Source organism: Aplysia californica, unplaced genomic scaffold (genome assembly GCF_000002075.1).
Source record: "Aplysia californica isolate F4 #8 unplaced genomic scaffold, AplCal3.0 scaffold00034, whole genome shotgun sequence".
Lineage (NCBI taxonomy): Eukaryota > Metazoa > Mollusca > Gastropoda > Aplysiida > Aplysiidae > Aplysia > Aplysia californica.
The window spans coordinates 121,182-148,946 of record NW_004797304.1 but is presented as its reverse complement, the minus strand read 5'-3'; the positions used below and the strand labels follow the sequence as shown (position 1 = coordinate 148,946).

The window sequence follows — 27,765 nt, the reverse complement described above, 5'->3', positions numbered from 1 at the left end:
GTGTGTGTGTATGGCCCTTTTCGTCTATGCAGGCGGTCAATTTAGTTTAAGGTGGTCTCAAGGTTGTCTTAATGCAGCTTCTTTCATGGCTAATTTTCCCCATGTTTGAAGCGGAGATTCTGTTGCAGTGCTTACATGTCAGTGACGTGGATCGAAGCTCTGTATTTCCGCTGTTTTCCTTTTGTTGTTGGCGCTTCTCAGCCTGGTTGTTTCTAAGGCTGCTCTCTGGCATTATAGTTCTTTCCTTTATCATTTTCCTCCATGTTTTCCTGTCCTCAACTATTTCTTCCCAGATGCTAACATCTACTCCAAGCTTAGATAAGCTGTTTTGCAGGTGTCTTTGTACCTCAATTTTGGTCTTGCCCTTGGTCTCTTTCCCTGGGCAAGTTCTCCATAGAGAAGTTGCTTCAGAATCTGCCCAACCATCTCAATCTTTTTAAACACAGGATAGTTGTCTTGCTCTGGATGTTTGCCCGTGCCAACACTTCAACAATTTGTAACCTTGTCACGCCTAAGATCTTGCGGCAGCATCTGAGATGGAAAATTTCGAGGCGCTTTTCTTACCTGCTGTACAAGGTCCATGTTTCAGGTCCATAAAGGAGTGTGCTGAGGACACATGCTTCGTAAATCTTGATCTTTGTTTTGATGGTTAATCTTTCGTTTCCACATGCTAACTTTGTCAGCCTTCCAAATGTTGTTGTTGCTTTCCCTCTCCTGATGTTGATCTCATAATCAAGTGATGTAGTAAAGCTGATGGTAGATCTCGGGTAACACAACTTTTCCATTGTCTCAGGTTCCTTGTCGTTCAGCCATATATTGTTCTGCTCTGCACCTTACTGTGTAAGGATGACAGTTTTCTTAACACAGATGACCAAGCTAAAGACCCTGCATGCTGTTGATAGTCCATTTGGACGCATTTGGAAACATCTTTGTTTGTAGGGTTGATTCACTGTGAGCAACAAGAGCAGCATCATAGGCGAAGAGAAGGTCTCGTACTGTTGCTTTGTTGATCTTAGTCTTGGCCTTGAGTCGAGTAACATTGAAGAGCGACCCATCAGTTCTCCAGGGGAGGAAGACATTCCCTAGTGACTCTTTGAATGTGTGTTGCAGTAAGACAGTAAAATAAGTGCTAAAAAGGGTTGGTGCTAAGACCTGGGGCGTAGGCGCTGATGAAGTGAGCCTTTCCAGTTTTGGTTTTCATTTCCATGACAGTGATACGTTCGGATATACCTTGGTGGCGCTGATCCCGTTTAGCAATCTGTTGTGTACTGCAAAGCCCACACCATGAATTCTCCTCTCATCTTATCCAAGACCATTCCAGAAGAATGTGTAGTTTCTTTCCCTGATGGTACCAGAGTTAGCAGGTCTTGTCTCTAGCAGTGCAGCGATGACTACATCGAGTCGTGTGAGCTCCCTGTCTATGAATGCTGTCTTTCTGATGTCCTCTGTTTTCTCCAGGTCGGTAGTGCCCAATCCGGTTGTCATTGTTCTAACATTCAAGGTCCCCAGTTTCCACGGGGTTAGTTTTACTCTTTTTTTTGCCTGGTGTTAAGTTTAATGTCTGCCTTTCGATTTTTGTCCTAGCTCCATACACGTATAGAAGCAAACAGACGTGGCTGATCAGCACCTTACTGGCTGGGGGCTGCCCAGTTTGAGACGAGCGGTAGCTGATCAGTGCGACTGAATAGTAACTCCCATCGTCAAAGGTGACCCGTGGCGACACCTTGTTTCGCCAAATAAGGATGTGTTATAACCCGTAAACTGCCACCTCCCTTGCTCATCACAACAAAGATGAAGTGTCCTCTACATAGTCCTTAAATGCTGTTGTAGCTGCGGTTGAGCTGTGGGTCTGATCCGCTGTATTTGCTCTTTTGCAGCGTCCTCCTAGAAATATTGAAATCGTGACTAAGCTAAATGCCTGGGCCTAACTGTATGGAGAACGGGTCTTGCCTAATTTGCACGAACCCTTTCTCGACTTTGCTGATTTAGTCCAAAGGAGAAACAGGGCCAATACATTTGGAACCAGTAGAATTGCAGGGGCTGCCAGAAAATAGTTCGGATAATTCCTCCTTGTCGACTGCCTTCTGGGTCCTCCCTCCGGATTTGTTTAGCCTTTCATACTCCCTTATGCACCTACAAGGAACAGCTGCAGGTGGTAACATCTACTGTCATTATGGTCGCAGCACTAAGGCTGACCCGACACAACTTATGTATAATATGTATATATACATATATATATATATATATATATATATATATATATATATATATATATATAAATACTGAGGTGCCAAAAAACCTGCGAATTTTTATTACAGGTGCGAAATGTCAGTTATAGCAGGATTCTCGTTACAAGGGATTAAGTAATACATTCAAGGGAAATAGTAAAGTAGGCCTAATCTATGAGTTTGGCGTTCTGTTTATTCCTTTTTGCAGTTCCCCTGATGATGATTTGTTCAACATGATCTCTAGGTCTTACTTTATCAAAAATCGAATTAGGTCTCTTTCTCTAGCACTAGAAATGTTGACAGCTCGGCGTTGGCGATCAGAAAGAAGGGCCCTGGCTCTAGGCTAACTCGCCCGCTGTGTTGTCCCCCGCCCCACCACACCTTGTGGTGTGTTGCGTCTGCTAGCGCACGTCACACATTCACTCCATCTATCACAGCATTGTGACCTCTCCGTCCCGCACCAGAGAAGTGAGAGGCATGGTATTCCTAGATAATCTAGACTGGGCTGGCCTATCACGCGATGCGTTCTGCTTGTCTGCGCATGCCACACCCTCCCTACTCATTCGCTCCGGCTTTCATTGTTGGTTCGCGTGGGCTCTCCCATTCTTTGTTTCGCTGGATCACCAATAACTTTCTCAACTGGCAAGGTTTTATAATATGTGTAATTGGTCTGCGCGCTGTGCACAGCAACAGCAATATTCGGTTAAAACCGACTCGCGTGACGGTCTGATTGCGCAATAGCAGTATTTTATTTACAAAGATAAAGAAGGAGAAAAAACGGGGTTTTAGAATAGTGTCTTTGTAACAGACTTCTCGTTGTTTCAGGACTCGTTATAAGTGGACTCCACTGTACAACACAATGGTTGGCAAAATGCAATACATAGGTTTCAAGTTATTTGTTGTGTTTATTAGCTGAAACTTTACACACTTCTTGAGTGATATAGCTGACATGAATGGAGGGTCCAACACATTCATCTGAGCTCACGTTGACCTTGACCTTGGTGTTTAAACTTTGTAACGCAAATGGCCTCGACTTGCAGCGATTACACTGAGGCATCTTCTGTTCACGGAGTTAATCAAACGGTTGGTCTGGCCATTTTGGATGCCACCGAAGATCTGGATGATGGCTGCGGTCAACTGGACTGCTGTTCGAGGCAGTGACTGCTTCTGGTTAAGCTGTCTTTGAATTACTTCCCACAAATGTTCAATAGGGTTCAAGTCCGGTGAGCGAGGTGGGTGTGCCGATAAATAGACATTGTTCTGCGCCAAAAAGTTCTGGGTAGCACGTGCGGTATGTGGTCGTGCGTTGTCTTGTTGATACGGGAAGTTAGGACGCCTCTGTAGAAAGGGCACCACATGAGGTGCCAAGACTTGTGCAATGTTGCGCAGAGCCGTGACGCCGTTTCCACGTCCTGGACCAATGTTCTGGAAGATAACAGGTCCCACTCTATGATTCAACGCCATGGTTCCCCATATCATCACGCTCTCGCCTCCCGAGGGGTCACGCTCCAGAATGTTGTTGTCGTCATAGCGATTCGTGTCTCTACGCCACTCACGGACATGGCCATTCGCTGGATCGACGCAGAACCTGCTTTCATCACTGAAGAGGACTCTCATCCACTGTGTGTTCCGCCCGTTGACATGCGCCTGCGCCCACTGTAGCCGTTTCTGTGGATGCCTTGGTGTCAGGACAGCTCCCTGGTAAAGACACCTGCAGTGAAGACCAGCAGCTGCTAACCTCCGTGACACAGTCCAGCGGTTAAGTTGGCTTCCTGTCGTTCCCATGCTTGTTCTGGCAGTCTCCGCAGCCGGCAGAAACGGATCGCGGCGGTGCCGACGAACGATGACACGATCATTAGCCGGAGTTGTCACCTTCTTGGTCGATCTGCTGTGGTCGCTGTCGCTTGTAATCGGTTCCGAAGGTGATGAATGGTGCTTGGGTGGACACCAAAAACCTGGGACACCTGTTCCACCAACTCACCGGCCGCCAGTCGTCCGACAGCTCTTTCTCTGTTTTCCCTTGATAACCCTGGCATGTCCGTAGCTCGTCTCTTTGGATATGAATGCAACATTTCGAGGCGCGGATTTTATAGGCATACGCCCAGGACTGAGTGAGTATAAACTCACCACTGACAAAAATGTTAAGTCTATGTAAAATATATATATTATATATAAAATCGTCATATAAACTTTAAATATATAATATATATATTTAGTTCTGTCCTCATCCTCTCTTTAATACCGAGAAGACCCGAAAAGACCCGAAAAGACCCGAAAAGACCCCGAAAAGACCCGAAAAGACCCCTGAAAAGACCCGAAAAGACTCCCGAGAACACCCGAAAAGACACCCGAGAACACCCGAAAAGACCCGAAAAGACGTTCTGTGGCTTTCATGTGCTCGGCTAACATCGGAATTAACCGTCTGATGTAACGCGCAACATGGTCCTCATGGCAGTCGGCAATGTGGGACATCATGTCAGAGAGAGATGCATGATCAGTCTCTGACATGAGGGCACCATTCGGCCCGAAGACAGAGTCAACAATTACCTTCCTGTCTTTTTGCGCAAGACCAACTTTGTCAGCGAGATTTGCGTTCATGGTTTTTTTCGCGTATAGTGTGCAAATCAGCCTGCCGGAGGTAGGAAAAGCACGCGCAAGAGCCTCTCGCATGGCCTTTTTCCTCATCTGACCCCAAAGTGGGTTGACTGCCAGCACTGAACAGTTTGACAGCAAGATGCTGGAAGAACAAGAGAAAAGTGTCTGCGTCACTATCCCCATGTAGGAATATGGGCCCTATGAAAATGGGATGGTCCCAGGTCTGCCTGTTTTTGAGGGACAGGTTTTTGTACGCCGTGACAGTAGCGTGGAGCGGACCAAGATTGAAAGTCCACTCCCAGTGCAGCTGATTTGGCAGGCGGTGGTGGACAGCATATTCTACTCAAGTCTGATATCTGATCGGCTGTGTATAGTATTATGCATGAAATTTTATTTGCTCGTTTGATGACTTGTTGTATGAACTTGCTGGTGTGTTGCATCTGTTCGACTTGATCGATCCTGTCAGCAAAGTTGTTTGAATGCGTGCCAGCTGGCCTGTTGGTTGCCTTGTCTCTTGCTTTGGCATTATATACTTGTCTGACGTTCCTTGCACCCTCAAGTGAGTCGTCCAAATTGTAGACTTCTGCCGGTCCCTTTGTCCTCAAAGCTTCTTTCCTTTTTGCCATTTTTCCAGGCAGCATCCTGATGTAATTTCCAGGATTTCCTGAGGTTACCCTACCATGTGGCCTTGGTGGTGGACACTTCCCATTATATTCGTAGACGGCCTTTTGGGGCGCCCCCGGGTACTCAACCCAAGACACGCTATTCTCATACAACGCGTCTTGAGTGTGTTTTGTATAGTACCGTTGCAACAGTACCACATTCGAGGGATCTGGTTGGGGCTCAAGTGGAGAGAAGACCTTGACCTTGTTTTGTTTCACCTTTTTGCAGTATACGCAAGCGCGTTTCACGACAGTCTTCAGATTTGTTCCCTCACCGATAAAATAAGTCTTCGACGACGGGCCGCAAGTACCCCATGCCCCGCGATCATCAGGGAACAGAGAAATTTTGTTTGCGCCCTCCTTTCGAGGCTGTGTTCGTTGTCAACGATTTTAAAAAACATCGTTCTTTTTACCAACAGGCAATTTTTGCAGCGGCTCAGACTCTTCCAGATCTTTTCTGGTCTTTGCGGGTGTCTTTTCGGGTGTCTTTTCGGGTGTCTTTTCGGGTCTTTTCGGGTCTTTCCGGGTATCTTTTCGGGTCTTTTCGGGGGTCTTTTCGGGTCTCTTCGGGTCTTTTCGGGTCTTTTCGGGTCTTTTTGGGTCTATTCGGGTCTTTCCGGGTCGTTCCGGGTCTTTACGGGTCTTTTCGGGTCTTTTCGGGTCTTTTCGGGTCGTTTTGGATGTCTTTTGGGTATTTTCTGGTCTTTTCTGGTTTTTCCGGGTGTATTTTCGGGTCTTTTCGGGGGGTCTTTTCGGAGGGTCTTTTCGGGGTTCTTTTGGGTCTTTTCGGGTCTTTTCGGGTCTTTTTGGGTGTCTTTTCGGGTCTTTTCGGGTCTTTTCGGTTTTTTTCGGGTCTTTTCGGGTCTTTTTGGGTGTCTTTTCGGGTCTTTTCGGGTGTCTTCGGGTCTTTTCGATTCTTTTTGGGTCTTTTCGGATGTCTATGCGGGTCTTTATGGGTGTCTTTTCGGGTCTTTTCGTGTCTTTTCGAGTGTCTTTTTGGGTCTTTTCGGGTCTTTTCGGGTGTCTTTTCGGGTCTTTTTGGGTCTTTTCGATAGTCTTTTCGGGTCTTTTTGGGTGTCTTTTCGGGTCTTTTCCGGTCTTTTCGGGTCTTTTCGGGTGTTTATGTGGGTCTTTTCGCGTCTTTTCGGGTTTTCGGGTCTTTTCGGTTATTTGAGGTCTTTTCGGGTCTTTTTAAAGATATTTTCGGGTCTTTTCGGGTGTCTTTAGGGGTCTTTTCGGGTGTCTTTTCAGTTTTTTTCGGCTGTCTTTTCGAGTCTTTTCGGATCTTTTCGGGTCTTTTCGGGTCTTTTCAGGTCTTTTCGGGTCTTTTCGGTATAAATAAGTGCCCTATATATTGTATATTGGCAATTCTCCTTTTACCTTGAACTTTTTGTAAAACGGGCACCAAATTTTTAAATTCAACCAAACAGCTCGAAAATATATTCAGTACACCTTTGACGTTTCTAACTTTGATCCCTAAAGGGCTAAAGCTGAATCTTGTTTAGTTTCTTCGTAAATGGAAGTGAAGTTTAGACTAGTGCACTCTGGTCTTAAACGTTACAAGACACAACCATACCGGTTAAAACATGAAACACTATAGAAAACTGATTGGGGAAGCCAAATGTCCTTTATATGCATTGTTTGTTCACACAACGTTCAAAACATTTCTTGAAGAAAAAAATGATTATCAAACAATCATAGTGTCTTAAACGTTACCGGGCAAAAATTATTTTTCAAAATGAAAACTAGATTTTTATTTACAAAAAGACTAATACAAGTAAAACTTTTTTTAAAGTATTGCTATAAAACAGGTAATTCAACTCCGTAATTTCAGCAAATATGAACAAAATCTATTTGTGCCTTTGGCAGCAACAATAGCTAAATGTAATAGTCTTAAAGGTTACAGGACAAAAGGTAAAATAGAAGTGTGCAGAAAAGGGACAATTTGTTTCTCAAAAATAATAAACACACTTACTGAGAACTTAAATATGTACTAAAATACTTCTTTGGTGTTATCTGTAATGTTTTTAGAAGGAAAAGAAATCAACTAATTGACTCATTTAGCATATTATAGAGACTTAAAATTTACGGGACAAAAAATCCCGTTGCAGTTACAAAGTGAAACATGAAATTCAGATTGAACTGAAATTAATTTTCACAATAGTAAAAGCAGCAGCGGTAGCAGCATCAGTAATAGTAGAAGAAGAAGAAGAAGAAGAAGAAGCAGCAGCAGCAGCAGCAACTGTAAAAACTGAAGCAACCACAGCAGAATATCAAAAAAAGATATTCACATCTCCTTCATTTTCGCTACTAACATTGTCAAAATACATCGTTATTCGTGGCAGCGTTCTGTCTTGCTGTGATTTCTTGAAACATTACGATGATGTTCACTCCCCAAAATGTTTCCACGGCATGGTGATCATGTTGAAGATCATCTGAGACCGCAACGATTGTGTAAGTCTTGTTGCATCCCATTTGGCACACTTTGGATGAATAGTTCCTTGTCCGTTGCTCGAACAGGAAGATTGAAGCAAATTCATCACAGTAAGGACCTCTACTTCCCTAACAGCTCTTTATGATTTCAAGAACAAGCAATATTGCCAAGTGTTTGAAATATTTAATAGCTGCTTTTCAAAGTCCAACTGCACTCAGCAAAGATGGTGAATTTCAATATGTCTTTTTGCCGCTGAGTTGGGAAAGAGTTTTCTGAAGCACATCTTCCAAAGTTTGCTTTAGAGCTGCTTTGACTTTTGGAAGGACTTTCATAACTCTGTGGACAGCTTTCTTTTCTTTTTTTTTTGTAGGATGTGGGTGTCTGTTTGATACTTCCTCCAATATCTTGGACATCTTTTTTCTTCTTATCTGAGTCTTCACACTTTTCCTTTTTTTTATGGTACCTTTCTCTAGCCTAAGCATTGTCTGCCTTTTCCTTCCGACTTGACCAGGATGCTGTTACCTCTCTTGCGTAGCTTTTCCATTTTTTTTCTTTACTATCACTAGCCCAGCAAACTCGCAAATTGCAACTTTGCTAATGGTAGTGGTAGCCAATGTGTGGTTTTTACTTCTTGTTTTTTTCCTACATTTCTTAACTTGTTCATTGGTCATCTTCTTTTCCGAGCCGAACTTCTTCAGCTCTTTACAATTGCACATCAATATCACCCTTTGCTTTTCTTTAATCGGTCCTGGCATTCCTTAGTTGGCTCAGTTGTAAACTTTATTGTAATAAACTCGGTGTATTTCTTTTCGGAATATTGGTACTTGAAAGCAATGCATTCAGAGATCTCTAGCGCAGAGCACGCACCTATAGTACTGTAAGGTTGGAAAGAGAATGTGGGAGCGGCAGCGGTAGATGAAAAAAAAATGTATCTATCAGTTTTCCAACTGAATTGAAAGAGATTAACCCGTGCTATGTTTGGTCAAAATAAGATTATGCTGCATTACTTTTTTGTTTTCTTTTATTGAAATAATTTGCAGCAGAAAAAGTAGTCACACATTTTGTTTTAGAATATATATGAATAAAGTGAATATAAAACGATATCATTCATCATTTAAGTGGTCTTACTAGTCTCATCATAGTCCAAGACGATACAATCAGCTACTTTGTCTTAAATATTATTGGAACAACACTTTTTATCGAAACTTTAGTCAAAAATGATTTAGTCCGTGTAACCAACATTAACTTTTGATTAAAACTGAGGATAAAGCCACACTGTGGACTAATCGAAGTAGCATGGGCGGAGCTATCAATTTTTTTAAAAGGGAAAGACAAACGTTACCAGTCATACCAAGAACAGCACGAAGCGAGGAGATGTTAGGAGAAATTCCGGCCGATGTACAATCGCTTTCATCGCTTGAAATGTACACACGAGCACATAATTGACATTATTCTTGACACTAGACTGTAGATCTACATAATTTCAGTGATGATAAAAAGAAAGGAAAAAGAGGATGGTTGGTGAAAACTGTTTGTCAAAAAAAAAAGAAAAAGAAAATCAAAGCACATAATGCATTTATTTGTATTCAAAACAAGACATTTCAGAATTGGCGTCTTTTCAGTTTTTGTAGATCAAGATCTATCTATCCATCGGTTCTCCATAACATTCCCTTCTTACCACTCTTTCTATCATTCTCTCATTCTTTCTTTCTCAATCGTCGACATACAATGTCTGAAGTTAGTAGTCCTGAAGGTGGGTTTCACCATGAACAGTTCATGCGGATAGAAAAAGGAATCCCGACTCATTCAAACTGAATCAACAAATCTGCTTTAGTCGTCTGGTAAATTTCTCTTCAAGTCGTGAAATTCACTAAACTAATGACGCATTTCATTAATCGGGTTCGCCTACTCCTTTCTTTCTTTTATATTAGGAGTTATCTCGTCGGTCAGGAGAAACGGCGCTAATCTTTTTCTGTTCATGTTCGAGTGAAGCTAACTTGACATGAGAAATCTCATACGACGTCATATCGCTTGCATAGCCCTCTTCGCCTTGTTCCTTGTGTTTACACCTCGTCTTGCACCACCAACCCTACAGTATGACATTACACAAAATAGGACATATCAATATACTTTGTATTCCCTTGACAGAGTCTATCTGCAAAAATATTTGAAACACCGAGCCAAGCTTCCTTATCCTTGTTTATTTGTTTAACAAGGATAACAAGCTGTCAACTTCAATTGCCTCAAAGAAAGAAAAATGTGGCATCAAGGAATGAAAGCCTTAAATTAAAACTCTAAAAGTAGTCACTCATTCTATGAAGATTAAACACAAAGACAAAGTCTAAATCGTTACAAAGACGAAATCAAACACTTTGTCCAATTTCCGTTTCGAAACAACCAACACTATGAAAAACAGCAATCCTTGTTTTGGATCGAAACTCATCCCTTTCCTTGAGGGGTTCATAGATTTTATCTATGAATCTCAAATGTTGCAGTCATATAGCAAATAAAGCAGATTTTAAGGCAATTCAAGTCTTAAGCATTACTCACATCTTAATCGTTACACCGCTAAAATTGAGTGACGAAGTCATTCATATTCACTTTCCATAGACGATATCGTCTTTGCTGGGGAATAGTTGAAAGCCAAGTTGATTGGAAATCACCGCACTAAAATTTCGAGCAACTTCCGGCGGAAGTAAGACGCAGACCTTAATCGTTACAACGTGACAAAAATTCGCAGACTCGACTATTTACCGCCAAAAATTCGTAATCGGTGTAGTAGTTTTGTTCTTGGGGAATGAAATTACTAAAGTGGTCGTATTTTTAGTTCTACTGTGAAAAAGTACACTTTTTAAACTATCGATTGAACTGAAGATACGGTTACTGCTTTTTATTATTTTTCGGACGAGGCGTGTAACGTTTAAGATCGAGTTCTCTGTCCTTTGTATGAAGAAATGGACCACTATCAGCCTGTATGAGTCGGTTTCCCTGAAAGGTATACTTAAGATCAGTATTTACCTTTAATTACGAAAATGAGATGCAGACAATTTTTAGAGAAATCATCGGATAAAAACTGTCTCTGGGGAATGTTACGTTTTCATATTTTTAAAATGCCGATTTTTTGTTTTACTATAAAGGCCCACACTATTGCAGCATACTTTCTTCCTAGTCTAGGTTTGCCAACCTTTTCGCCACCAGCTTAGCTCATCTTAACTATGATTTGAAATATAGAAAACTGTTTATGATGTCAGTAGTAAAGGGTATGTGCAAATTCAAGTTTTCAGGAGAATTGCCCTATATCTAATAAATATATATATATTATTTATTAGCTCAATTCGGGCATTTAGTCTCCGGGAAAAAAAGCAATTGATAGCTGATATAACAAAGTTGGAACTGTGTTGAGTTTGTGCATAGAGTGGCAGTCTGATAGGACCACAATCACATTATCATTATTCTGATCCTATACTTTTGTATTTATCAAAATATATTCTTATTTAAGTAGACAATTTTACCTTTCGTCATCCTTTCGAAATCGAAAGAAACTCAGATTTGGATTTTTGTAACTGGAATTGGTGCAGTTTATAACAAAACACCGGGGCCGTGCTTGTCTGCGCTCAACAAAAATGCCTTGAACAAGGGACGCTGTTTGTTTTGTTTACCTCACGTTTCTCCATGATCAGCTGGTGACCCACATACACGCATCCGGGCGAAGTGACTGCTCTCTTTAAATCTCTGGTTCGAATCCGGCCGCGACGGAAATTTTTCTAAACTAAAATTCTCTCCTTTCGCTCTTTTTCTGCTCTTTTGCTATGTTTTGTAGTCTGCTTTCACTTCCACTTTCTGCCCCCACCCTCTCACCTCCTTTTCCCCCTCCTCTGGGCTCCAAACTCTTTCTGCAGCCTTTCTACTGCTACCTCTCTGGTTCCTTTCTACTGTTGTCTTTTAGATACACCCCTGAAAGGTAGGAAAGATCCGAGCCTAGCTTTCTCGGAAAAAGGCAAAAATCGCGGAGGTCCCGGGTGCAAGTTGTGCACGTTAATGAAAATCGATAAGAGTAGGCTTCAGCCGCCATCCGCGCAAATTTCAACATTTCCTACCATTGAAAATGTTTAATGTGTTCCGCAGGCTCATGGCTCATGTCCTTTTGCAATTGCGAGCGCCGTAAAACACAAGCCAAAAAAAAAAAGAATGAAAAGATTGAGGGGGAAATTATTGAGTTTGTTCACTCTTTTAAATTTTAACGTACTAAAAAAGTTGAATATCCATACCACGCTGAATACCATCAACTGGAGGTATTCGTTTTGCACTGTCGCTGTTCCCCAGGCGGATGTTTTTCTTTGAAAAAAAACAAACTTTTCCGTGTTCCTTCGAATCTCTGTTGCAATCAGTAAATGTTGGTTTTGGTGGTGGTGGTGGTGACGGTTGTGGCTGTAGTGATGGTGGCATTAGTGGTAGTGTAGAGAAGTCAGGTACTTCTGTAATACTTCTTTTTTGTTGTTGTTATCTGTTGGTGTCACCAAAACTTTAATAACATCACTTATATTGTCAAGGATTGATTATTGCAATTCCTTACTGGCTGGTGTACCTGATGAATAGTTTCAACAACTACAAAGAGTACAAAATATTGCTGCCAAAATAATTACTAAAAAACTAAAGCATGATCATGTGACTCCTATTTTGAAAGCATTACACTGGCTCCCAGTGAAAGAGCGTATCATATATAAAATCTGTTTTACTTGCTACAAGTGCTTAAATGATTTATCACCGGACTATCTAAAACAGCTCTTAATACCCTCTGTGCCTCCAAGAACGCTCAGATCATCAAGTGACAAAAAAACCCTTGTTAAGCCCAAAATAAATTACAAATCATATGGCCAACGCTCTTTTTCATATTTTGCCCCACTTGTTTGGAATAGGCTTCCAAAAACTATCAGAGAAGCAGAAAATCTAGAAATTTTAAAGAAGAAACTAAAAGCATTTCTACTTTCATCATATTCCGATTAGACAGAATCCATCCAAGCTGTAGATCGTTGTGAGTTTGTTTGTGCGTATGTGCATATGTACGTATGTTTGTATGTATGTATGTATGTATGTGTGTGTGGTGCGTGCGTGAGTGAATATGACGTGTTTGCACGTGTATGTAACACTATGTACCTTTAAAATTGATTTGTAAATCCATAATATGTATCATGTTAAGCGCATAGGGCATTGCATAAGTGGATATGCGCTATATAAATGCAATCCATTATTATTATTTTATTATTTGTTTTGTTGTTGTTGTTGCTTGGTGTCGTAAGATGGAGTAAAAAAAAAATTAAAATTCCAAAATACCAGTCGTATAATAGCCAGATAAGACTGTTTTACTTTATGTTGTGTCTGCAGCCAATGGCGCCACCACCAAAGAAATTGACAAAGGAAGAAGAACTGTCTCTTCTTCAAAAGATCGTCAGAGAAGAGTGGTTTCCGCCTGGAGTGCCTCCTTTACTTGAGCTGGTCAATGATGAGCTGAGCAAGCTTCTTGACGTTACGGACACAAAGATCTTCACTGCTGTTTGTGACAGCTTAGTACAGATCTATCAGTAAGATTTATTTTAAATAGTGTAGCTGTCAAACATATTGTCCCTTTACATCAATCTAAACATCTTGCAAATTATTACTAAAAGATTGTCTCGTCCCCATATCAATTATTTTTAGTATGATTTAGGAGGTAGGCCGCCCTAAGATAAATGGAATACTCCGTCCCAGTAGAAAGTTGGAGAATCTCAATAAAATTATCTGTATCAATACTTGGGAATCGGAATCGGGGTTTTTGCAAGCTCTGGAGAATAGCCTAAAAGCTGTATCTCAGAAACAGATTAACTTCTTGCAGAACATCTCATGTTTATAGCTACCAGTAAAAGCAATAAGCATTCATAAAGAGAGATTGTAAAAGTAGCAACAATAAAGTGCCCTAAAAAAGTAAACTTTTTAAAGACCGAAATACTAATAATGATATACAACACGTGAACCGATAAGACATTTTTTTAAAGATGAAACATGATAAAAAATCGATGCGAGAGAATCGAAAATCGTCCTTTTTTAATCAAATAAGATCATAGCATCACATCATGATTGGTATATCAGTTGTATGCTACAGACTTAACTAAGACAAGAAAAATAAGGGCAGCAACGAACGACACAAGCGGAAGAACAAAGAAAAATAAACGTGTATCAAGAAACATGGTTTTCCATCTTTCTTAGAGGATATGATACCTCATTTGAATACAAAGAGATGTTTCCGCCACATTCAGAATAACACCGAGGCATGCAGAAAATTAGTTTTTATGTAGTCGTTTTACATCCCCATCGACACAATTTAGATCGTTTTAGAGTTGGGCTTCCAACACAAGATGAGAGAAATGCAATATCCCAGCAAAAAGACCGAGATGCTTGATAAACGCGCAACGCCGTAGACGCCGGTATGCAAAAAAAATGTGCTCTATAACGTCATAGTAGAAAGACTTCTAAGCGTTAATTTTGCTGACCCAGCGGAGAATTGTCTTTAATCTAAAGGCACCATCATTTAAAGCTATGAACATATATTATTGGTCGTTTCATTCTGTATCAACAACGTTTGCAGTCTTACAGAAAGTTATGTTAACAGTAATGGCTTAAAAAACAAAATCTTGGCAGAAAGCTATAGTACTTCGCTGTTAAATGGTTGTCTAGCAATTAGTCAGTGGCACTTTGAACACAAAAATCCCTTCCTCGAACAATAATCGCCTTTATCTTCGCAGAGAGTTAAGCATCGCCCCGAAGTTCCTGACTCGCGCTTCGGACAAATTGACCAAACAGCTGACCAGCCCGTCGGCCATCACCAGAAAGAAGGCTGTGTGGACGCTGAAGCAGCTTGGACTCCAGCAGACTCAAGCCAGGAAGGATATCTTGGCGTCGCTATTACCCAGTCTGCTTGATGATAAAGTTAGTAGCAATAATAATGGGCTGTATCCTAGGCCTTCTCGGTATCCAAAAAAAATTAAGAGAAAATCTAAACAAATTCCCAGATTTGCAAGAAACAAAAAATAGACGAAAAAAACTCATTTCTTCCTCTCTCGTAAGAGACTCAGATTTTACCGCTAGGGGCCTAGGTTACCTAACTTTTTTATTCTTGGAGTTATTTGCGCGCAAGAGAAGATACATGGACTGGAGTTATCTTTCTTTTTTATTTGTATTTATATATACTGACGGTCATTAAAAACGCACCACTTACAAAACAATTCCAATAATGATGATGTGTTTATGTTATTTTAAACAGATTATATACCATGGCATTCTATGGTAATTGTGTGAATATTCAGAGCTGAAATGAAATGAAAAGGTCCAATGCTGTGTGGACGCTGAAGCAGCTTGGACTCCAGCACACTCAAGCTAGGAAGGATATCTTGGCGTCGCTATTACCCAGTCTGCTTGATGATAAAGTTAGTAGCAATAATAATGGGCTGTATCCTAGGCGCGAGCAACAAAAGCATGAAGTCAATAAAGTCCTTTTTCAAAAATCAGAACGGTAAATTGAGTTTTTAACACCTCCCTTAGTATCCTGTATGTCCCCAATTGGCCTGAATACAGGATTGACAGTGTCTTCTCTGGGAATTGACAAGTCTGAAAGAACATCTGTGGAATCTGTACCCACTCATTTGTCAAAGAACGTCTCAACTCTTGGCGATTGTGTAGAGGTCTTCCACGGGACAAACGGCGGCCAAGCTCGTCCCACACATGCTTAATTGGTGCCATGTCTGGAAACAGTGATTGCCAAGGCAGGACATCAATGTTGTTTGCCTGCAGAAAAGCTCGAACAGCGGTGTGTGGGCGGGCGTTGTAGAGTAGGAATAACTGCAGCTCTGCATGTTGACCAAATAACGGCACGACGTGATTCTGCTGAACCTACTGGTACGTGTTGGCATTCACAGGCTGGTCGAAGAAGTACAGAGGGGTGCGATAAGCGTGGCTGAACGCCCCCATATCAAGACGCTGCCTCCTCCCCATATATCGACCTCCAGCATGCAACAGTTGGCGTAGCGCTCGCCGGGGCGTCTCCAGACCCTTCTTCTCCCGTCAGCGTGCGAGAAGGCAAACTGACTCTTGTTAGTAAAGACTACAGTCTACAGTCCTCCACTAGCGTCGTGGCAACTGCAAATGCTGCCTAGCCCACTGCAAATGTTTTTGACGGTGCCTCTGTGTGAGGACATGACCAACGTACGGGCGTCTGGCTGCAAGTCCTGCTTCCCGCAAACGGTGTCGCACGGTCCATTCAGATACTGGTCCACGCCGACCTACCACTTGACGACCTGTTTCCGGTGCTCGCAGGAAACGGTCATGAAGGTGACGTTGGCTAATGTAACGGTCTTGCACTGGTGTTGTAACTTACGGTTGGTCGCTCCGTCGCCGATCTGCCGTAGATCCAGAAGTTGCATTTCGTTGAGACAACAGGATAATAATCGAGGGGCTACAGCTCATGCGCCTGGCAACTTGCCCTGCTGCCATTCCGGCTTGGAGCATTCAAATGGCCTTTTCACGTTCTTGCATGGAAAGTCGTGGCATTATTTGCGCAGAAAAAATCCGTCGTACAAAGTAAAGAATCTCAGTTTTTATTATGGGTGAACCAAGGACTACTATACTCAGAACATAATCTTTCCCTAACAGCCAAAAAATCTGTCTCGACAAACAAAGTTTAGGTTTGAGGTCGACACATCGGATTTTTGCGTGTTGCGCGTGCGCATAGACAGTTTTGAACTGGGAACTTTAAATTTTGTGTGATCAGTAACTTCTGTTGCCTGTGAACTTTGGTCAACCTCAATTGATGTCACTGAACAAATTTTTTGTGGAAAATGTGCTCAATCCAAAATGGTGCGTTTTTAATGACCGTCAGTATATTTGTTGAGGGTTTAGGCCTTGGGGAGGAGGTGGGTAGTTTTTAGAATTTGGGACGAATTTCCTCAACGCTGATTTGATAACGTATTAAAATTACGTACAAAACCAGTAGCAACGCATTATTAGTGAAGCGAAAGAATTACCAGTGCAAAGACGACCTTTTGTTGAACAAACCCCTTTGAGATTGATCCAACTGGTAGAGATCAAGAATGAGCCTAAAAAACGTTCTCTGTAAGCGCTCGTGCAATGTAAAGATTTAGAAGTCTACTAGTCTGCGCCACCCTCACTGCCTTTTTTCCCCAGCCCCTCTTTCTTCCTTATTCATTGTATATTACTATTTGCTGGCAGTTAATTGCAATGTGTGTTTAAGTTTAGAAAAGTGTTACACCATACGTGGAGTTGTTTTAGCATTGCATTCCCGGTGAAGTAAATCCTCATATTTCACTTGTGAAAGCTAATATAATTTGACACGTGAAATATAAGCTAAATTTGCATAAATTACTCCGTGCGCTATAGTAGCCTTCTATCCGTTTGTAAGCAAAGTATAGACTTGAATCATTATATTTTCAGAACGTGCAATGTTATGGCAGCCGCTCTGTGCCCTCAATAAAAATTTCACTGCAAAGCGCGCTCACCATGGTCACCAAACACAAGCCTCCCAGTCTTGCTATCCCCTATAGTCGAGAGTAGGCCTACGTGCAAACCTTTCTACGTTGCCCTTAATTTTGTTCCAAATTGAGTCAAATGGTGGACACCATAATGAACCGGAATTACATCAGAGTGTGGTGCTAGTACATTCAGTTCGTTAAGTGACATCAAAGAGTCTAAAATTAGATCTAGAGAGAGAAAACGAGTCCATGACAACATTAACGAGCGTACCCGCTGGAGCCAGGGGCGACAAAGATTCTACTATAGTTTGGACAACATCAAATGGACAACTTGTCGACCTCATTACACAGAACCTTAGAGGCGAATTGCTCGGGGGGTTTTCGTATGCGCCTCTGAATTCCCAAAGATCTAATAACTTTCGATTTTTGTGCCTATGTGACAAATATAAACAGGGTTTTTCTGTATATATAATCATTATTATTTGATTACAGTCTGCATGGGGCTCTTTGATTAGAACAAGAACTGTAGCTGAGTGTTCGTTTTTTGTTTGTTTAACCTATTTTTTTTTTCAACTGACTGCGTGTGCCGCAAGACTGAGATGTTGTGAGTCCAGCGGTTAGTGGGTGACGAAGTGTTTCTTTAGATTAACAGATTGCGATACATACGACATGTAAAATTTCTTCCATATATTCACAGTGTTTGAGATTGCACGCGTTTCAATTTGCTGTCGATTTTTTCATTAATAATTACATCATAATAATAATAATAATAATAATAATAATAATAATAATAATAATAATAATAATAATAAAAATAATAATAATAATAATAATAATAATAATGATAATAATAATAATAATAATAATAATAATAATGATAATAATAACAATGATAAATAGCATTTATACTGCGCATTTCCATTTCCCAAAAGATGCTCAGTGCGCATTACAATGAAAAAGACATCACATCTTAAAAATTAATCGACACAAATGCGTACGTAAAACAAAGTATTATACATATAATATAAATGCATATGTGTAAAATTTTATACCAGAAAAACAGTCTCGCAGTGAGGTTGAAAATGTGTTCACTAAAAATATACAATGCAATAAAAATTCACGAACTGTCAAAATAACGTTGAAACGTGAGTAACTAGAAACATTCATTAAAACATTAATTCTATACAGATAGAAAAACATTTCCGTTCTCTCTCTCTCTCCTCTCTTTCTCTCTCTCTCTCTCTCTCTCTCTCTCTCTCTCTCTCTCTCTCTCTCTCTCTCTCTCTCTCTCTGTCTCTCTCTGTGTCTCTCTCTCTCTCCCTCTCTCTCTCTCTCCCTCTCCCTCTATCTCTCTCTCTCTCTCTCTCTTTCTCTCTCCCTCTCTCGCTATCTCTCTCTTTTCTCTCTCTTTTCTCTCTCTATCTCTCTCTTTTTCTCTCTCTCATTCTCACTCGCTATTTCTTCAGTCTCACAGTCTGGCATACATATGCATATATATCACAGTACATCATTATGACAGGTATGCTTTTGTGAATAAAAATGAATAAGCTGATTTTTGAAAATCCCCCCCCCCCCCCCCCCGCCCAAAAAACGTGGCCCTAAAACTACTGAACTATTTCTAAGTAGAAGCTGATCGAGATCGTCTCTTTTATTCTATAAAAATAAACCCTAAAAAGGACAAGACATGCCTTATATTAAACCCAGGGCTATGCTGTTCAGATCGATCCAAGAAGATGAAAATCCAGAATAAAAACAAAAAATAGCGTGTAAAGACCCATAATACTTCTAATAATACTACTTTCATATTCAAGTGGCTCGAAAATGTATGTGTAGGGAGGGGGATTGGGGGGGGGGTGCCCGGTGATATAACCAAAAGGGCTTCGAATTTAGCGTTGTGTTGACTCCCGTTTAGGCCTTTAAAATCCATAGGCGCATGCAAAAATCAGAGCAATTCATGTGGTAGATTCAGTGTAATGAGGTCGACAAGTTGTCCATTTGATGTTGCCCAGACTACAGAAGAGAATCTTTGGGCGCGAGGCGATCTTACAATAACCAGGCGCGATGGGGACAAAGAAAATCTTTGGTAGCAAAACGCGTCGCGTCTTGGGGGCAGTGGCGGTGGGTGGTTCTAAATGTGGGTGGGGCTAAAGAAAGAGGGTAGGTGAGCTAAGAGATAAGATTTCCTTGGTTCAGATGACATTCTAGATATGTGTGAGTATGTTTCATACACACTCTCACACGCAAACGCGCTCATCTGACCTTATACAGTTGCAAGCGCCGTAAAACAGTTACCAAAAATAAGAAAAAGATTTAAACACGCAAACCCACACATGTAAATGGAGAAGAACTAGATTTATTAGGGGAAGGAGCTTGGAAAAGTGCAAACCGCGCGCTACGTAAAATTATCACTATTTTTTAAAATCACGTTAAGATGGCGTGGCGACATCCTTCTTGCGAGGTCAAACGGGTCAAACAAGATGGCTGTTACTATAAATATCGGCCATATGGCGTTTAATTGTCGTTCTCTAGCTATCCGCTTGTCCTGTTTTCATTTCGTCGAAAGTTTAGTGAAATGGGCCAGACTGGAAACGAAAGAGAGCGGAGAGGAACAGGAATGCACTCAGTTCTTGCGTTTAGAGAACAGGAAAGAAGGTGAAAGTAGACCATTTTAGAGAAGAAAAATGTCCGTCCCTGTCCAGATTCGAACCCGGGACTTATTGAATGAAAGGCGGGCACCAATGACCTTTTGACCACGCGAGCCCCCTCATCTGATCTGCAGAATATGTTGCACATGTACATGAAAAAAGGATGACAGATTCAATCATTAAATTCTAGTTATAAAATAATGTAGACAACTAGATCTAGTCAGGAGTTACGTAAAAAGTCATCTATTTTATGCTTGCCTTAGCCTAAGGTAGGTGATGATCTGGCTAACCACATAAGTCAGAAATTTAAGTTAACAAAGTCAAATATAAGGTTAATACATTTTTGCTTTCTTTACTAAATAGTCATATTCGCCATGCATGGGGTCTGTGGGTAGAGAAGAGTGGGTTGGAGAGGAAAGAAAGAGAGCATGCAAGAGCATGGACAATGGTTGGGAAAGGCAACAGACTATAAAAACAGAAAACAGACATAGTTTTGTCGGCCTACGTGGATAAAAACAGGAATACAACAATGGCAGATCAAACTCCCCAGTTACGCGCCTATAGTATGCATCTTTCATGGATTAGTACTTTAACTGACTAACTGGTTTTTACAAGTAAGTGAATGTGACAGTCTTTCTTTTGACGCGCTCATATGACCGTAAAACTCTTACTAAAACAAACAGACTGCCTTGCTGTATGTGTATTGTCTCTTTCTGATTCCTATGGTAAAGTCTGAAAATGGTGTATAGGTTCATGACCGAGCTTCTTAGTCCAGTTAGATTCACTGCGCACATCAGCTGGTCTAATGCCATGTGATGTCATTTGTCTTATCATGCCCCACAAGCCAGTGACAAACAAAACAGCAGGTGCAATATCAAAAGCTCGACTCTAATACATGTGTACTCACATGTGGCAAGGAGCATAACGTGCACTCGGTGCTTTTAGGCCGCCGCTGGCACATAGGTTTCTAGTGTTGAAAAACACGTGTTGCTGGGATGAAGCATCTTTTTCGCCAGTTATCAGGTTGGAACAAGAGGATCGATGACTTAAATGAGTTTAACAATGCATCCTGCAAAATACACCCTGTAGGTTTCTGATCAAAAGTGGTACTTCCTCATCTTACTTGAGTCTGGTGATGGTATTTGCATGTATGTTCTCTTATGTGATTAGAAGTCTTAATTTCTCCCTTGATCATAAATGACGGTCCTTGGTGTATTGCAAAGATATTTAATTTTGGCCTTGTTGGGGGAGGGGCTCTAGCATTACCGCCTTTATAAGGACCGTCTGACAGTAACAATGATTGTTTCCAATTGTATGTCATTCTTCTGGCCATTAGCATGAGAGCGTGGGTCGCCATAGCTTTGGATCTACTGAGATGGCCAATATCTTCAACAAATCCTTATTCCACTTCGCCATCTTGAGGATACCTTATTGTTCATTTAAGAGACACCTCATATAAAACCATTACACACCCCATTTCCAATGCAGACATTATATAGCTTTCACTTTCAACTGAAGCGGATTTGATAGTTTTGTATCGTTGGTCTGATGTAGGGTTTTTCAATTTCAATTTTGCATTGCTTGAGGTTTGAAAATATTCTGGAAAAGTTTGTATGCTTTTCTAGAGCAGTTATAGATTGCCAGTTTGAGACTTTTTTCTTGATAATATGTCCATCTTCGATGTCAGGCACATAAATTTGGGACATTATAAACTCCAAGGCAGGTCCTGACAAAGTCAAGTCAGCACTTCCTTACTAAAATAATCTTTGTAATTTCTTTGTCTCCTTAATTTTGTTCTTCCGTATTGAAGCAGGACTTTGTTTTCTTAGATGTCAAGTTTTTGCTCTTTCCGCTTTTAATTTTTCTTCAAAACTCTCACTTCAGATTGCGGACACTTGATCTTTTTTCATAGACAGGACCTGTCCTTTGGAACTGGCCTGGAGGGAACAATAATTAGTTTTTTTAGGGGGTTTGGAACAGTAAACAGAATAGGCACTGCATTCTTTCTAGGATTGTTCGAGATGCAAATTTCCAAATACAGTGTAGGCCTATAGCAGGGCTTGAGTTGCGTGTTCAGGAGGGCAGGCAAAAATTGCCTCGGTGGGGCCTAAAAATCAGAGGGCACCGAGGCAATTTTCTAGGGCACCAAGGCAAAAATTACAGGTGATCATTTTGTTGATTAAAGTTGGTAATACTGGATCGTGCATCACAACGTTTATATAAATAACAATACAGTTTATTCTTGCTCTCAACAAAAGTATAGGTATCGGAAAATTTGTAAAATCATGAATGAAAACTAAGAAAATCACTAGATGATCAGAATATAGAAAATATGTTGGCCCACAAAATATAGAAAAAGACTGGCTTACTGTTTGTCCCTTATGGGAAAACACAAGTGATTTTAAAAAGTATCACCAGAGAAGATGATTTCAGGGAATAGTGCTGTATTATCAGGACGTCTATTTGTTAGACACATCTCTTGCCAATTGGCAATGCAGTGTTCTGGATTGAATTCTCTGATCTCAGGACCATTGGGACATATAAGCATGATCTTTTCAAGCATACCTCTGGAAAGCAAATGCCTTCAGTCACCAAAGATGCGCCTCTTCAAAGAAAATAGAGATTACATGAGCCAAATTGGGAAATTTCCTTGCTTTTTTCAAGACTGAACTTGTCTTGTTCTCACTCAGAGGTAATAAGCCTGACTTTCGGAGAGAAACATGAGCCACTCTTTCTTTATTTTCAGTGTTGAGCATCCTTGGTGTTGAAGCACAGTCTCATAATGAGCTATCAAGTCATCTATCTGTGTCTCACCATATTCTTTCAACTCATCCATTTTGTCAGTTTCAGGTACATTTGTCCTGTCAAATATCCCTGCACTCTTCAAAACTTTATCTTCTGATGTGCCGGAAAATTTTTCTTCCAAGCACAGCACCAGCTTATCCAACACCACACACTTGCACTTTCTCTCACATCTGTAGTCTTCTTTTTCATCGAGATCTTTTTTCAGACACTGCTGAGGTTTGGTTAAATTTGAGTGTGTTTGCACTTGACAAAATGGATACAATGGTCAAGCTGAGCAGTGTCTGACTGAAGCTTTGATGAGATTTCAGACAATTCTAACAGGATGTCTTCTCTCTCTCTCTCTCTCTCTCTCTCTCTCTCTCTCTCTCTCTCTCTTTCTCTCTCTCTCTCTTCCACGAGTGTACCTTAAAAATTAAAAATAATCAATGATGCCCCCCCACCCATTCCGGAGTCCCATAAAAGAGGGGCGTTCAGACTTTGAATGAACTTTGGTGACCCCAACAACCGGTGCTCACACGATGCGGTACCTTGTGACTAAGGTTCACTGACCTGCCACGGCGGCAAACCCGACAAGACGTTTGTATTTGTATAACTTTCTTTTCTTTTTTTTCAAAAAGTGACAGCACAGGACAAATATTGATTTATTTTCATGGTGGTACATTTAAAAAAAAAAAAAAACAAGGGCACCGCAAAAATTGCCGCAGTTAACCCTTTGAATTTAAGGGCATTACGGCAAATTGCAAAGGCACCGAGGCAAATTGCCGCTGTGCCGCGGTCTATTTCAAGCCCTGCTTTAGTTCAAATTGCCCAACCCATAACGCATTTCCATTGTACTCGTATAGGTGACTTGCTATCAGCTTTCCAATAATTCATAACCAATTTTGGACATCTGAAAGAAATGATAATACACATGTAGCGATAAAAACCCAAATTGAAACACAGAGGTGTACAGTATACTATAGACCAGTGCTCACAATAATACACAGTATTGTTGTCCATGTTCTCACGTATACAGTTAAATGTTGCAAAACCAATTTAGGCCTAATCGTTTAGTTTCAATAGATAAAAGAGAAAAGTGCTTGATTGATTTACAGTTTTGAGTGAGTACCTCTACTGAAATTCTGAAAAAAATATGGTAGTTAAATAACTCTCATCCCACATTTTCAAAAAACACCAAACTTTAAAAAAGGATAATAATAATCAAGGATGCAGTAGTTTTCATTAGGGCTGGATTCTGCTCGATTAATCGAAGGCTTGTGAGCAAGCGGACCGCTTGCGCCAGGGGCTTGCGAGCAGGCTTGTGCTTTGCTCGCTACCGGAGTTGCTGCTCGTGGACCGCGGACGGACTTGATGATTTGTGTCGTGACGTCACAAACTCTTGTTTACTGAGCGCACGATACTTCTGCCCGCGTGCCGCTCGCTGACAAGCCCTCACCCTCACACTTCCTACGATGGCGCTGTTTGGGGAGAGGAGGGGAGGAGCGGTGTGGCTTTGAAAGTGAGAGGTGTTCGCCACCCCTCGCTATCCGCAGAGTCCGCCCCTCCCCTTACGCCTCCTGTCGTGACTGGATTTTGTTTGTTTTGTAGGTTCTTTTTGTTTGTTTGTTTTTTTGAGGGGTTGGGGGGTGCTTGGGTTTTTTTGCGGGGTTTTTGTGTTTTTTTGTTTTTTTGGGGGGGGGGATTACGTTTTTCATTATTAATTTTCTTGCTGTAATTTGAGATTATAAATAGATATAATTACCATCCCCACTCAAATTCAATCTCTTTAACTTCAATTTGTTCTAAGTGTGGGGGTGGGGGTGGGAGTGCAGTTCAGGCGAGTGATTAAATTAAAAGCCACGGAATGCTGACGACTGACGATTTACTTTGTCAGTTAAAATTGTTTGTAAGTTCACGCCCTTATTTTGCGTCCTTAATTAATAGTTCACCATACCGCGACCCCTGTGCTTTCTTGCCGTATCTTCATTATTAATACCAGTGAAAACAGTTCATAACAAAATGTGAGCCTAAGAAGATGTCACATTTTCACTGTTAAAGCACTGAGATCGCGAACGGTCTAGACTAGGCTATTACAGCCCTCTTCGGCTTGCACCAAAACCAGTGCAGCCTCTCGCTTCCTCCACGGTCCAGAGTTCAGAGTTCACGAAGCGAGCACAACCACTGTTTGTTCCGCCAGTTGACACAGCGAGCGGGGTGGATGACCGCCTCTACCGGTCTCGCTGCTTGCTGCTGGCGAGCGGTGTTGCCCTACAAACGCGGTAGTTGGGAACAGGTGAATTGCTTGGTTGCGAGCAAGCAAGTGTCTTACTGTGTTGCGGACGGTACTGTGTTGCGGACGGGATTTGAGACTTGACAGCCGTCCTCTGCAAGCAAGCCTTCAATTAATCGAGCAGACTCCAGCGCAGTGACACTGAGCGGGGTCTCTCTCTCTCCCCCTCTCTCTCTTTCTGACGTAAGTGGGTTCGCGGCGCGGATTGCAAGGGGAGGATGAGGGGGTCTGACTCGAGTGGCTTCGCGGATTGCAAGTTGGTGTGGACTGTGCACTTAAAGCTTAGGCTAGACTTAACTTATCATGTTGGTGATTTGATTTGACGATTTGGCCTAGTGATTTGAAGCTTGTGACTTGAACTAGGGGTTTGCGAGCACATGCGGGTTTGCTACCGGGGTACAGCTCTAGTTTTCATATACATGTAATATTAAGCGTAAACTTTAATTTTGTCTGGTATATTTGGAGTTTTCTTAGGCTCGTTCTGGTGAGAGGCTTCAATAAAAGCTTTATTATAGCTTGGATCCTTGAGTTCTTAACCAATCGACCTCTATATGTAAAATTAAAAGGTGTAAAATCCGACCTAATATTCACGAACACCGGTGCGCCCAGAGACTGTCTAATCTCCCCTATCTTGTTTACGCTCTACACCAACGACTGTACTTTTGATAACAAAAACAGCAAATAAATAAAATTTGCTGAGGATTCCACTCTACAAGCCCTTGTAACAACAAATGAGAATGAATACAGAGACGCTGTAATTGTATTTACACATTGGTGTGATAACCACTTCCTTTTATTAAATTAAATGTAAAAAAGACACAGGAATTAATAATAGACTGTGAGAGTAAAAAAGGACCACTATTTATTAAAGATGAGGAGGTGGAGGTGGTAAGCTCATACATGTGTCTTGGTGTAACAATCGATAACAAACTTGACTGGCTGCTCTTGGGCATAAAAAGGTAAATCAAAGAATGTTTGTTTTAAAGAAATAAAGATGTTTCCTTTTTTATAATAAAATTATGTCCCTTTTATACCATTCTATGATTGAAAGCGTGCTATTTTTTGTATTTGCTGCTGGAGTGGGAATTGTAAGGTGAAAGATAAAGAAAAATTTGACAGAACCATCAAGACCTCTGGATATGATTTTACTAGAATTAATCAAATGTATAACACCACACGTATAAATAAGATAACAAGCATTATAAACGACCCATCACACCCCCATTCCATGCAAATTGTAAGATGACGCAGCATTGAAAAAGCCATGCTCCTGGAAAGCCAAAGAAATTGGCAAATGTCTCGCGCCTCCAGCACGAAAGCGAGACAAGAGACAAGCGTGTCAACTTATCAATATTCATAACGGAACATTTTAGCAAGGTTTATAATGAGGGGGGTTATCGTTGATAAACGTATGCGCGCAGTTATGTAGTTCTTCATCATCGCTTTTCGCGTATAGTCGTTCTCTTCCAAAAGCATCTATTGTTCAATTTTCAAAATGATTTATTAACAATACAGCAACAACAATGTAAAAATACATTTAATCCCACAAACCCAGTCCCCTCCAACATGCCAGCAGCAGAATCGTAGGCTCACTTACTACGTCTGGGCCTACATGACCTCGAGACACATCGTCGGTAGGCTAGGGCTGTATTCTATTTTGCCTGATGAGCTGATTTATGCAAACCAGTGACCAACTGGCTTCTACATAAATCTGGTCTGTATTTCAGTTCCTCTCCGTTTCTCCGTGCTCTCATGTTGACCTCTTATGCCAGAATATTGTGTCCGATCTAGACTTGTTCATATCCTCAATCTTAGATTGGATGCTTTCCACTTTTTACTTTATTTCAACGTTTCGACTTTAATCTGTTGACATTCCATACACCCGAAGTTCGCATCGGTTTTTCGAGCATATGGAATGCCAGCTTAAATTATGCCTGAAAAACCGATGCGAACTTCGGGTGCAAATTTCGCGTGCGAACTATTTATTTCTCTCCAACCTTTTGTCATTGTGTAAATCCATCGGAATTTCGCATGGCCGAGTCCGAAATTCGCATGCGAAGATTTAGTTTCGCACGAGGAAGCGAAACTTTTTTCTTCGGCTCCCGAATTCTTCGTGAAGTGGGCGGGGCTCATTTCCCGCCAAATCTACTTCCTAGGAACGAAGCAGCATGGAAGTACTATATAAGCGGGAAAACTTCGAAATATTGATTTCCTGGGTTTGAGAGAGAAGTGTTAAAAACTAAGACTGAAAAAAGGTGTTTCTTTTCAAGGTGGCCGTCATGTCCATGGCAACCACATACTTTTTTTTAAGTTTGTGGGAAACTTTCGGGAGTCTATATAATCTATCTATGCTATCATTTATCGTTTAAATCATGTAATAATGAAAATTGCTTTTCACAGTTTGCAAAGAATTCCTCCTTATGTATATCAGAGGCTTCATACTGCATTAATAGCTTGGTCTTCTTTTTGTCTACCCGACCTGACAGTATTGTGGGCAGCAATTTTGACAAAATCATGGGGGAAAATAAAATGGTCCACAAATTTCACTTCATATGGTCTTCGTTGATATAACTACAACAATTGCAGTTCTGAAAAAGTCTTTTATTTAAAGC

The 27,765-nt window shown here is 41.1% G+C and overlaps 1 protein-coding gene across 2 annotated transcripts in view; it reads left to right on the top strand.

Moving 5' to 3' along the window:
* LOC101857465 overlaps positions 1–27,765 on the top strand; it is a 114,008-nt gene that overhangs the window by 80,513 nt on the left and 5,730 nt on the right. For both annotated transcript variants that reach the window (XM_013091356.2, XM_035973830.1), the window contains 2 exons: positions 13,302–13,498; positions 14,696–14,879. In XM_013091356.2, the coding sequence (XP_012946810.2) occupies positions 13,302–13,498; positions 14,696–14,879 (381 nt within the window). The remainder of the gene's footprint in view (positions 1–13,301; positions 13,499–14,695; positions 14,880–27,765) is intronic.